This window comes from Doryrhamphus excisus, chromosome 22, assembly GCF_030265055.1.
Source record: "Doryrhamphus excisus isolate RoL2022-K1 chromosome 22, RoL_Dexc_1.0, whole genome shotgun sequence".
Lineage (NCBI taxonomy): Eukaryota > Metazoa > Chordata > Actinopteri > Syngnathiformes > Syngnathidae > Doryrhamphus > Doryrhamphus excisus.
The window spans coordinates 6443517-6457074 of record NC_080487.1 but is presented as its reverse complement, the minus strand read 5'-3'; the positions used below and the strand labels follow the sequence as shown (position 1 = coordinate 6457074).

General features: G+C 41.4%; 1 protein-coding gene across 2 annotated transcripts in view; it reads right to left on the bottom strand.

Moving 5' to 3' along the window:
* Positions 1-918: 918 nt before the first annotated feature.
* tmem94 (transmembrane protein 94) overlaps positions 919-13558 on the bottom strand; it is a 31270-nt gene continuing 18630 nt past the window's right edge. For both annotated transcript variants that reach the window (XM_058061328.1, XM_058061329.1), the window contains 15 exons: positions 10853-11061; positions 10513-10694; positions 9665-9797; positions 9164-9279; positions 7587-7686; positions 7268-7376; positions 6942-7131; positions 6780-6857; positions 6592-6677; positions 6426-6507; positions 4661-4824; positions 3927-4021; positions 3751-3844; positions 3264-3434; positions 919-2086 (listed from right to left, as the gene is read on the bottom strand). In XM_058061328.1, the coding sequence (XP_057917311.1) occupies positions 2014-2086; positions 3264-3434; positions 3751-3844; positions 3927-4021; positions 4661-4824; positions 6426-6507; positions 6592-6677; positions 6780-6857; positions 6942-7131; positions 7268-7376; positions 7587-7686; positions 9164-9279; positions 9665-9797; positions 10513-10694; positions 10853-11061 (1882 nt within the window). In that variant the 3' untranslated portion in view covers positions 919-2013. The remainder of the gene's footprint in view (positions 2087-3263; positions 3435-3750; positions 3845-3926; positions 4022-4660; positions 4825-6425; positions 6508-6591; positions 6678-6779; positions 6858-6941; positions 7132-7267; positions 7377-7586; positions 7687-9163; positions 9280-9664; positions 9798-10512; positions 10695-10852; positions 11062-13558) is intronic.

Sequence of the window (13558 nt, the reverse complement as noted above, 5' to 3'; positions counted from 1 at the left end):
TCGTTGACAGATATGAATAATTTGTACAAGAAAGCGACATAGAAAAGATTATGAATGTTCATCTTTTTTGTTAAGTAAATTGTCCATTCATAAGAGTGGATTCTTAAACACTCGTTTCTGTCAATGATTTAAAAACTGAACATTTCAAAAGATGATGTCCTTAAATTCTGGTTTTTAATAATTGATTTAGTTTACACAAACAAAGTTGATGATGATGAGTATACTGTATAAATACATTCGAGCTGTCAAAAAAATGTGTTAATGGTGGTAAATTGGTTACTAAATTCCAGAACCATACAAGCCGCACAGACGTCTCCAGTCCATTTTAGGTTGTTGCATTTAACCATGCTCCGAAAGGCCAGAAAATATACCCGAAACACATGAATTCAAAATAAATGACGTGGTGTCTATGAATGCAACCCCCATTTTTCACCATAACAAAGTTCAAGTGTGATTCAAATTCAGCTGGATTGAAACGTTTGCTTCATTTGGAGCTGTTAAAACACACAAATATTTATAATCCTGTCCTGTTATTTATCTTTTTCTTCATGAAATACAGTAAAACTGTAAATTCAAAATGGTAGATAATCACGATTAATTACAAAACTGTGATTAATCAGATTTTTTGAATAAACACAAATTGAGCATACCTGTCTTTTTTCCACATCTCTCGCCTCCAAACAGGCAGGACGGTTCACTCTGTGCATTGCATCTGCACCTACAAGCTTCATAGAAAATGGAGAAGAGTGAGACCTCTTGTCAGTCATAGTTGCATTGTCTTTAAGAGTGGAGAAGAGACTGCTTCCATACACACACACAACAAGAGTGGCACCTCGTGCTGGAGCCTATCCCAGCTGTCTTTGGGCGAGAGGCGGGGTACACCTTGGATTGGTGGCCAGCCAATCACAGGGCACATATAGACAAACAACCACTCACACTCACATTCATACCTATGGACAATTTGGAGTGGCTAATTAACCTAGCATGTTTTTGGAATGTGGGAGGAAACCGGAGTACCCGGAGAAAACCCACGCATGCACGGGGAGAACATGCAAACTCCACACAGAGATGGCCGAGGGTGGAATTGAACCCTGGTCTCCTAGCTGTGAAAGATGACATATTAAAGAAAATATTATTATGATAGTTTATTTGGTCTCCAAAAATGTTGTTGTAGCGTCAATTTCTTGGAGAATAAACATTTCAAAACTTTGTCCATTTTTTCATTGTACTTTTGTTAAAATGAAGATTAAAATCTCACCTCGTCCTCATGGGCCCAATTTCCTACATGGTGTCATATCAAGGTGAGTTGGGTGTCCCCTATTATGGAAACAGTACAGTACAGGACAGTATATAAAAACATCAACAATCGGTGCACATAAGAACTTGAATTAAAGTCCATGGAACCCGTTTATGTCAAATATTTGTCATGGCCATTTTCCATTGTGCTTCTCTTCTGTAATTATGTTTGGGCTGTTGCCACTGTACCTTTTGGCCATGCGACACATAATAGACTTTGGTCTTTGTTTGTTTTTTTATTTGTAAAGTGATTTGTGATTGACAGCGCAATTTCGCTTACTCACATGTGATATTCTCAAAAAAAAAAAAAAAAAAGAGTACACGTGATTCCGCACTGCTCCAGAAAGCCAGTCGGAAAAGAGGCTTTCTTTGAATTCCTTTTAAATATACAGTAGGCGTCACAATTAGTTGACATCCTCTGCTAAAAAAAAATGCATGTGCTCTAAATAAAGTTTTGGAATGGATAAAGTCGGTGATAAAATGTTCTGTTCCACCATAAAACATCTTTAAAAAGTCATTAAAATCGTTTGATGTCCCAATATGGTCTTGAGGTGCTGAGTAAAATCATGCAAGAGAAGTCGTCTGTAAGAAAGCCAAGGAAAAGGAGACTTGTTGGCATCCGCTGCATCAGTGCTACGTTGTGTCTTTGTGTTGCTATGCCGACGTTCTTCAGCTGCCGGCGGATACGACTTGGGCACTGGTGCTTCATCAACGTCATCAGAATGGAGAGTTCATTCCGAGCTTCGTTTCAAACTGCAGCTTCTGTCTCTTTTGGTAGCGAACTCGCACCCTGAAACGCACAAAGACGACAAACGTCACGTCATACAAAGCCAGGCTGCTGCTTTCATAATTACGATAATCATTTTGCACGTTATTATGATTCTTTATTTGCATTGCGTGGGCGTTTTTGCATCTATGCTGGGCTGCACGGCGGTCAAGTGGTTAGCGCGCAGACCTCACAGCTAGAAAACCTGAGTTCAATCTCTCTGTGTGGAGTTTGCATGTTCTACCCGTGCATGCGTGGGTTTTCTCCGGGTACTCCGGTTTTCCTCCCACATTCCAAAAACATGCTAGGTTAATTAGCGACTCCAAATTGTCCATAGACATAGACTTTCTTTATTGTCATTGCACAATAACACAACAGTGAAATTGCCAACGAAATGTTGTTGCCTGGCTCCTGTGAAATAATAATAAATAATAAATAATAAATAATAAATAATAAATAATAAATAATAAATAATAAATAATAAATAATAAATAATAAATAATAAATAATAAATAATAAATAATAAATAATAAATAATAAATCATGTGGAGAATAAATAGATTACATCAAATATGAACAATGTACAGAGTAATTTGTGCAAATAATTTAAATAATTTAGAATAAATAACAATAATTTAAAGTTTTGGTTGTGCGTGTAGGTATGAATGTGAGTGTGAATGGTTGTTTGTCTATATGTGCCCTGTGATTGGCTGGCCACCAGTCCAGGGTGTACCCCGCCTCTCGTCCGAAGACAGCTGGGATAGGCTCCAGCACCCCCCGCAACCCTTGTGAGGATAAGCGGTAGAAAATGAATGAATGTTCTATGCTGCTTATCCTCATGAGTAGCCATACTGGAGCAAACACCCGTGCCAGACCGTAGGCGGGTCTCAACCAGGCTGCAAGAGCTTTTTGTTGCAATGATTAAAAAAAAAACAAAAAAACACTCATCTGAATGCTGTGTGTATACTAGCGGCCCCGCCTCCGCCCATTGAGACAAAGAGACTGTATGACAAATGGGCTGATATTGTATAAACAGGTATACCTCCAGGTAATTTATGCTAGCCTGTGCAATCACACAGCGTATAAATAATCCACAAAGTCAAAGAAATAAACGGAATAATTTATGTCCATGAATGGTCTTCTTGTACGAGTACCACATTACATAAGATGTACTGCGTTTACTGCGAGTGATCCTTCATACCTGATCTCATGTAGCTTGACCGCCTCATTGACCACCACCACCAGCAGAGGCGACAGACACACAAGCAGCCATCCAAGCAGAGGTATGTCGCTCAGTCCAAAGTTCAGGAGGCTGTCCCGGTCACGCCACAACTGGTAATCAATCGTGGCTTGGACAACCTGGCTGAGCAGACTGGGGGGAAAGTTTGTTGCATCAGAAAATTAGTACTTATTTTTACACCAAAGACAAAACCACAAAGCTGAAAAGAAAGCAATGTGATTAGTTTGGAGCTGGTTTTTGTCCCACGGGGAAATGGATGTCAGGGTACTCTCTAACATTATCAAGTGTCAGTGAACAATGTTGCTCTCTTGTTGTCATGAGACTATTTTTTATGTACATAAACACAACAAGAATTTCAAAATGGCGGTAAACTGTACTGTACTCTCTGATGCAATAAGTCAGTGTGACATCCCGTAATGTTCCTCAGAAGAAGGAGGCTCCAACTTACACCACAGGTACGGTGAGACACCACCAGGTGTTGCTGAAAGGACTCTTTCGCCACAAAGGCTGAGAGCGGTGGACGTAGCTTAGCGAGATCACCACTGGAAAAAAAAAATAGGGACGATATAAACGTTGTAAAACCAGTCATTGTGATGCGAAAGATGCACCACGGAGCACGATTACCTGTATGCAAGACCAGGAAACCCGTCATGACCTTCTGAGTCAACAGCAGACCATTGGACAGTTCACAGAACCAACGAGGAGCATGGTCTGAAGAGCTAAAGGAACCAATTTGGGATTAGATTAGCAATTTATTAGCAGATTAGATTCTAATCTATAGTCAATTGGGCTTTTCATTATATTCATTCATTCATTCATTTTCTACCGCTTATCCTCACGAGGGTCGCGGGGGTGCTGGAGCCTATCCCAGCTGTCTTCGGGTGAGAAGCGTGCACCTTGGACTGGTGGCCAGCCAATCACAGGGCACATATAGACAAACAACCATTCACACTCACATTCATACCTATGGACAATTTGGAGTGGCCAATTAACCTAGCATGTAGCAGAACAGGCTGAATAGGTGTAAGATATGCTAACACAATGGTTATTCAGCTACACAAAAAATAAACATGAACAGAAAAGGTGTCCAGTGTTTATGGAACATAAACACTTTTTTCATTTATAAGTCGCTCTGGACGGCCAACAGCCAACCTATGAAAAAAGTGCGACTTATAGTCCGGAAAATACGGTATATATACAGTTCGGGTCCTGTGATTGACTGGTGACCAGTTCAGTCAACACTTCCGTGTCATTATAGGGATGAGAAAATGTCTCCAAATTGGGCTCCAGATCAATCCGACCTCCCCAGTGGAGAGAATGGTTGGGTTAACAGGGAACAACAGCTCAAAGGTCCTTACCTGGCTGTGAGTATATGCAGGCAAATTCCAGAGGTGTTGTCAAACATGGTGACGTTTGTGCTTCTGCTGCAGATCTCTTGGAGAGTAAAGCCAAAGGCCAACAAATAGGCGCACACCGTCAGGCCAAACTTCAAAACAAAACAGCCCAGGAAGTAGTTTTGAGTCTGGCCGGAAAGGAGAAAAGAACAACAACAACCAAATGTGAGTTGTTGATCGTTGCTGGTCGACTAGAAGACATACACGGTTATGTTAGTGATGTTAGCAAGTGGATTCCAGAGGCAACCAGTGAAGCTCTCGTCATAGCAAAAGCCCCATAAAAAAATAATGGTATCCACTGGGGGTGCCCCGATAAATCCACCACCGGTTAGAATCGGCCAATTTCCATTAAAAAAACATGTGATCAGCATACACTACCGCTCAAAAGTTTGGGATCACTTGCAAATTTCTTCGTCTTGCAAAGTGTGGCGGCAAGCCTTACAGGTCTGTTATAATATATATAATGATAATAATTATAATTATAAAATATGCTTATAAAACATACAATGATAATTATTATAATTATATATAATATAACAGACCTGTAAGGCTTGCCGCCACACTTTTTCGCCACACTGTTTTTTTATGGAAATGATAATGATAATAATTATAATTATAATAGTTATTTTACCTGTCGGTATCATTAATTATAATAATTATAATAATTATAATTAAAAAACATGCGTATAAAACATATAATTATAATTATTAGAATTATATAGAATATAACAGACCTGTAAGGCTTGCCGCCACACTTTTTCGCCACATGTGTTTTTTTATGGAAATGATAATAGTGATAATAATGACAATAATTATAATTATAATAATTATTTTATAATTATAATTATTATAATTATTATTATATTATTATAATTATAATAATTAATTAATAATAATAATTAATTAATTATTATTATTCATTCATTCATTCATTTTCTTCCGCTTTTCCTCACGAGGGTCGCAGTGGTGCTGGAGCCTATCCCAGCTGTGTTCGGGCGAGAGGCGGGGTACACCCTGGACTGGTGGCCAGCCAATCACAGGGCAGATATAGACAAACAACCATTCACACTCACATTCATACCTATGGACAATTTGGAGTGGCTAATTAACCTAGCATGTTTTGTTAGCATGTGGGAGGAAACCGGAGTACCCGGAGAAAACCCACGCATGCACGGGGAGAACATGCAAACTCCACATCGAGATGGCCGAGGGTGGGATTGAAATCTGGTCTCCAAGCTGTGAGGTCTGTGCGCTAACCACTCGACCACCGTGCAGCCTTTTTTATTATAGCTAAGTGCTCTGAGAACGCAGCATTTCGTCTATGTATTGTTTATAGGACAAAGGTGGGCCGCTGAGTTGGTGAAGTTTGGGAACCCCTGATCTATAGCATTCCGTTATGAGGCGAATATTTCTGCATTTAAACTTCCCAGTTGGATTTTAGTAGGAACTGTGCCTGGTGTTTATTCACTCCACTCGACAAGATCAAAAAGTGGCTTCACAGCCTCTTACAGATGTTTCCGGAGATTTCTCCCTCCATTGTGATGACCAACCTTAGTAATAGTATTTTCTGAAATTCATATATGAGCAATTAATATAAGAGTGGTGCATGTATGCAGCATTGTTATGCTTAAATCTTTGAGGTGGAGCTGACTCCAACCAGATGTGAGGTGGTGAAACCCGGCAATTTAACCCACCTATGAAAATGCCGAATATATATTAGAGGTCCTACCTTTTTGGGAATGGCATCAAGGTTCTTCCCAGTAGCAACAGTCATGACCGAACTGTCTGGTGGCTTTCCCAGAAGCGACACGCTGTCCAAAACAACATCAAGTGCTGAGTATTAATATTTTTTAACACAAATACGTTGACTCTGTTGAAGTAGTCCGTGGTTGCACCTTAGCAGTGGGCAGCTGAAGCAAGACAGCCAGAGGATGTCGGTGATGTTCATGGGAGGAGGGAGCTGAGCTAAACAGGCTAAAAACTGCAGAAACAATAGATACTTTTTAGTTACTACAATAATTTTTTTTTTGTTAATATTGCAAGAGCAAGCTTAAAACCAGTATGTCAAGTCTCTCTGACTAACCTGAATGATGACCAGACTGAGCTGACACTGCAGCAGAAACAGGAAGCACTTGCGGATGCCGTATGTTGTGTGTCGTGCCTGCAAAATACACAATAAAAAAAAAAAAATTAAAAAAAGAACGCACTGCAGTATCCATCATGAGCGAGCATGTGTGTCTCGAACCTGTTCAATGAGCTTGATCATGCTGACGCTCTCTCCTTGGTGAAAGGTGACGGAGCAGCCAAGACTGTTGAGTTGCCCCGAGAGTCTCAGAGGAGACAGACCTTCCGCGTTACTGTTGAACGGACTCCACGTGGAATAGCCAAACGTCTCCCTCGAGCACTGAGATGGGTAAATTGGATCTAGAGCAATGCTAAAGAGAAAGAGGCCGCATGATGCAGTGAAGCTTAAATCCATGCTCTTAGAAATGAATGGGACTCGAACAATAAAGTGTGCTCCGTTAAGCTAAATGCTAAGTTTCTTCAGAAGAATCATGTGTCCATACATACCTGAGGTCACTTTGTAGAAACAGGCGGCTGTTGCGGAAATTAGCGGCGCTTCCCAAACAGCATGTAACCTCCCTGTTCTCTTGCATGATCTTTATCATCTCACACATGGCTGCAGAAAACGGAAGTGGTTTTTATACATAACAGCCATAACAACAAATCCAATCTGATCATTTGCACATAAATAGACATTCAGATTTGGGATGCTTCTTAGTAAACATCTCAATAATGAAGCTGAATGTAAAGATACGGAAAAGTTGCCTCTTCTTTGCATATCTTTTGACAACACTGTCCAAATGCGATACCGCTGAAGAAGACTTACTGTCAGGGGTGCAGTCGGTGAACAGTGGCACCAATAGAGGCACATTATCGATGTTCTTCAAGTGAGGTCGAACCTGGTGAATGCCCCGAGGAAGCTTTGCCTGAAGAAAAACAAATAAACTCTGGTCAAGATTTGAAGACCTGAGGAAAAAATGGCGGCAATTTACATTTTAAGCGATGTCGGATCTTAAGGAGCTTCTAAGTAGGGCTTCAGAATGCTAAAACAAAGAGATGAGTGAGAGAACAAAATGTTTACAGTCCACCAGTGGCCCCCCCAAAGTCGGGGACCCGAATAGAAATGAAAAAAAATTGGCGCCTAACACTCAAAATTACGAGTGCGTCTGAACGCCCACAGTGCGAGGAGACGACAACAGGAAGAAGACAGAGCGTCAAGTGTGCCTCATATCAACAAATACTAAATCTGAATGATAATATCATTTCCAATTCATCCCCACGCGGCGCAGCGGTGGAAAACAATGGTGCTTCTTTTAGAGTCGGGACACCACGGAAAGATTCCAGTCAAATAATGGACACTTCATACTCGACAAGCAGGATCAGAACTTTCAAACTGCTGTCAGTGCTTCAAGCTCAAGCTGCATCACAAGTCGCCGCTGCATTCAGGGACACTTGTAAATCACCACAAACACACTCGTACATGCACATGCAGCCCAAAGTATGTGATATGTATGCCGTCAGTTATGAAGGATGGAGGGTTCGGGTTCTGGAGGGTTCGGGCTCTGGTTCTGGAGGGTTAGGGTTCGGGTTCTGGAGGGTTCGGGTTTTGGAGGGTTAGGGTTCGGGTTCTGGAGGGTTCGGGTTCTGGAGGGTTAGGGTTCGGGTAGGTTAGGGTTCGGGTTCTGGAGGGTTAGGGTTCTAGAGGGTTAGGGTTCTGGAGGGTTAGGGTTCGGGTTCTGGAGGGTTCGGGTTCTGGAGGGTTAGGGTTCGGGTTAGGGTTCTGGAAGGTTAGGGTTCGGGTTCTGGAGGGTTAGGGTTCTAGAGGGTTAGGGTTCTGGAGGGTTAGGGTTCGGGTTCTGGAGGGTTAGGGTTAGGGTTCTGGAGGGTTAGGCGGGAGGGTCTGAGCCCGTCCCCTGAATGGAGCAGAGGGTTAGGGTTAGGGCGGGGGCTGGGGTTCTGGAGGGCGGGGGCTGGGGTTGTGGAGGACGGGGGCTGGAGTTCCGGAGGGTGGGGGCTGGGGTTCCGGAGGGCGGGGGCTGGGGTTGTGGAGGACGGGGGCTGGGGTTCTGGAGGGCGGGGGTTAGGGGTTGGGTTCTGGAGGGTTAGGGTTCGGGTTCTGGAGGGTTGGGGTTCTGGAGGGTTAGGGTTAGGCGGGAGGGTCTGAGCCCGTCCCCTGAATGGGGCAGAGGGTTAGGGTTCTGGAGGGCGGGGGCTGGGGTTCTGGAGGGTTAGGGTTCTGGAGGGTTAGGGTTAGGGTTCGCGTCAGGGTCCGTTCCGGGTCGGGGTCGATAGCGCAGAAATCGATCGATTTCTGCGCTAACGATGGATCCATCTCGGGTGCAGCGCTATCGATCAATCGCGCAGATCCATCGTTAGCGCGTAACACACACACACACACGTTACCCTGTTGCAGTCTTCAAGAAAGCTGGGCACATCGCTATCTGTTGGCTGAAAGCTGGCCAGGTCAGAGTGCGCCTCCTCCTCTTGTAGCAGCGGTCCATCAGCTTCATCTCGTGAATCTGTGTCATATTCAGTCGGTCGGTTGCTTGCTTAAAGTTAGACACACTCTTTCTGCAAACTGAAAATAGATTTCAAAGACACGTGCCTGCAGTAGTCTGGGAAACGACTAGCTTGTGGCTAGTTTAGCTACCATTCTATCTAAGGGTGTGGTTCTGATCACATTTTTTCCCCTCCCAGTCTGAAAACATAATTCTTGAATTTGCCCATTCATCATGTGATGGCTATGAATCGAGTATACATCTAGATTTGATAGTAAACATGATAAACTGGCATCCAAATTATAAAAATACATTCAACCAGCGATGAAGCCTGACTTTTGAGAGAATCTCCAGCACTCCTCGACTTTCACTGGTCACACTGGTGAAGGCACGTACAGTACCCCACCTTGGTTCAGGTCCTCATGAAGGGAGCCGTGACCGGGGCTGGAAGGAACCGCTTCACAGGGACCATCTCCGATTGAAGTCAGTGAGATATGACAGTTCCAGCCAGTCTCTAAACCCATCTTCTCTGCAAAAACCTGCACAAACAAAACATGGAGTACATACAGTACATGGCTAACATGACAACAGTCGTCCCTCACTCACGGTTTTTCAAAAACAAATAAATGATTGTTTCGGGGTTGACCATCAAGAATATTGAAAGATAAGCCATATGTAGGATTTTGTTCACTCGGTGTCACATTATCATAGATTACATATCCTGAACTGCATGGAGTCAGTCATGAAGTCATGATGAAGAGTGAAAAAGTTCTCCTCCCATCTGTGTGGAAGTGGTACCCTTTTGGCATCCTACTTTATCCTTCTTCTCTGCTTTCTTGGAATTTTGGCCATCATCCACAACCCTTACGAGAGACATGAACACTCTTTCTGTGCATTATAAAGATATAAAAATGGCTAAAAAGGGGCAGCTACCCAATGCACTAGCGCCCCCCCGCCTCCTGAGACATTTAAGGCATTGTTGTATTGTTAACATCTACTCGACATTGGTAATCTCCTAGCTTAAGCGACTTCTGGAGGCAAGGTAAGTTAGGTGCCTTGCCCAAGGACACAACAAGTGACTCGGGTGGAAGTAGTGGGGATCAAACCACCACCCTTCCGGTTCCTGGACGACCTGCTCTACCATTTTAGCATCTTGTATGTGTTAAGTGTCATGGCATCTTATGGGTTAAACATAGTATATGTGTCATTGAAAGTTTTTAGTATTAGTAGTATTTGTGATGAGAGTGTCCTCACCTTACTACGGAGTTCATCCTCCATGGAAAAGTAAACAAAACGAATGCATGCAGTGATCAGGGCGTCAATGAGCCTGACTGTATCCAGCCGAGCCTGGAACTGGGACGATACCATGCCCATGAATATCTGTCCGCTCAGGGCTTGAACACAATCGTCACGTTCCACTCCTTCACCAATTCCTTCTGTTGGAAGAAGGGAAAAGTTGTTTGATAAGACTAATACTTGCAGATGCAACGAACATCGTCTTAAGAGCTTGGCGTTGCACCATCATATCAACAAAAAGGTTGCAATATTGTGTTCCGACTTGCAAAGACTCCTGACAAATGTGTGTTCTACGTACCGTCTGAGCTCCAACTGTTCCTGCAGGAATTGTACTTGATGGGAGTGGTGAAGGGGAGCTCCAGTCCTGAGAAGAGACAGGGTCCAGGGGCCAGCTCCACACACTTCCCATTCAATTGGCCGGACAAGGAAACTTGCATGGGTTTATAGGCAAAGGCTGAGCAATAACCGGAGAGGCAGGCACGTTGGTAGAAGTCCAGAATCTTTTTTCTAAAGCAAGACGGGGTGAATAAATCAATATATTTGTCGTGGGTTCATTCAAGGGAGAAAATAAATTGCCGTTCAAACTGTATTTACCTTTTTTGCTGTTTATTAGCATTAGCTAACAGGAAAAAAAATAAGATGAGGACTATTTAGTTGATATCGGCTAAATAATTAACAATACCGCTGTTGTTCAAATGTACCTTAACCAAGGCAAAAATTTTGGCATAAGTTTTCAACATAAACTGAATAACATGCTAACTATATTTACCTTTTTTTTTTTTTTTGCTATTAGGCGTTAGCAAACAGGAAAAAAAAAGACAAGGACTATTTAGTTGATATTGGCGAAAAAAATAACAATACTGCTTTTGTTTAAATGTACCTTAACCAAAGCAAAAAGTTTGGCATAATTTTTCAACATAAACCGAATAACATGTCTTTTTTTTCCTGTTTGCCAAATTATGCCAAACTTTTTGCTTTGGTTAAGGTAATTTAAACTTTAAATGTACCTTAACCAAAGCAAAAAGTTTGGCATCATTTTTCAACATAAACTGAATAACATGCTAACCGGGACGGCCCCTAACCAAGGTTCAACTGTATTTAACTTTTTTTTTTTTTTTTGCTAATAGGCATTAGCTAACAGAGAAAAATTAAGATGAGGACTATTCAGTTGATATCAGCTAAATAAATAACAATGCCGCTTTTGTTTAAATGTACCTTAACCAAGGCAAAAAATGTTCGCATTGGTTTTCAACATAAACTAAATAACATGCTAACCGGGACAGCCTCAAACCGAGGTTCAACTATATTTAACTTTTTTTTTTGCTATTAGGCGTTAGCAAACAGGAAAAACAAAAGACGAGGACTATTTAGGTGATATTGGCTAAATAATTAGCAATACCGCTGTTGTTCAAATGTACCTTAACCAAGGCAAAAATTTTGGCATAAGTTTTCAAAATAAACTGAATAACATGCTAACCTTATTTACCTTTTTTTTTTTCTATTAGGCATTAGCAAACAGGGAAAAAAAAAGACGAGGACTATTTAGTTGATATTGGCGAAAAAAACAACAATACTGCTTTTGTTTAAATGTACCTTAACCAAAGCAAAAAGTTTGGCATAATTTTTCAACATAAACTGAATAACATGCTAACCAAGGCCCCTAACCAAGGTTCAACTGTATTTAACTTTTTTTTTTTGCTAATAGGCATTAGCTAACAGGAAAAAATTAAGATGAGGACTATTTAGTTGATATCAGCTAAATAAATAACAATGCCGCTTTTGTTTAAATGTACCTTAACCAAGGCAAAAAATTTTCGCATTAGTTTTCAACATAAACTAAATAACATGCTAACCGGGACGGCCCCTAACCGAGGTTCAACTGTATTTAACTTTTTATTTTTTGCTAATAGGCATTAGCTAACAGAGAAAAATTAAGATGAGGACTATTCAGTTGATATCAGCTAAATAAATAACAATACCGCTGTTGTTCAAATGTACCTTAACCAAGGCAAAAATTTTGGCATAAGTTTTCAACAGAAACTGAATAAAATGCTAACTATATTTACCTTTTTTTTTTGTTTTTGCTATTAGGCGTTAGCAAACAGGAAAAAAAAAGACGAGGACTATTTAGTTGATATTGGCGAAAAAAATAACAATACTGCTTTTGTTTAAATGTACCTTAACCAAAGCAAAAAGTTTGGCATAATTTTTCAACATAAACTGAATAACATGCTAACCGGGACGGCCCCTAACCAAGGTTCAACTGTATTGAACTTTTTTTTTTTTGCTAATAGGCATTAGCAAACAGGAAAAAAATTAAGATGAGGACTATTTAGTTGATATGAGCTAAATAAATAACAATGCCGCTTTTGTTTAAATGTACCTTAACCAAGGCAAAACATTTTCGCATTAGTTTTCAACATAAACTAAATAACATGCTAACCGGGACGGCCCCTAACCGAGGTTCAACTGTATTTTTTTTTTGCTATTAGGCGTTAGCAAACAGGGAAAAACAAGAGAGGAGGACTATTTAGTTGATATCGGCGAAAAAAATAACAATATAGTTGAAATATGATGGCTCAGACGAAAAAAAAGAAATACACAATTCTAGAAGAAAATAAATCAAAAATGCAGGCACATGTTACCAACAATGTAACCTTGTACCACTTCTACTCTCATATGTTCTTCTCTCACACGTTCCACAATCTACTCTCTTTCCGTTTGGAGAGACGCCTTCCCTTTAAATAGTGTCGCCCCTCCCTTGGGCGTAACCACTCAACAATAGGGGTGCAGCACCATGTTTGCGACTTGGTTCAGTGCAATGTCACCTCACCACTACTTGCGTGCCAATTTCGCTTCTTAGGGGGACCGTCCTAGAAGTAGTCCTTTCCGGTGTCTTGCGGTTCAATGAGGTGAGTCTTGCATATGCAAAGTATGGATTGTGTGTAGCGTGAGGAGTGTGCACCCTCGAATGTCCACACATGGGGAATACGTTGTCCGGACG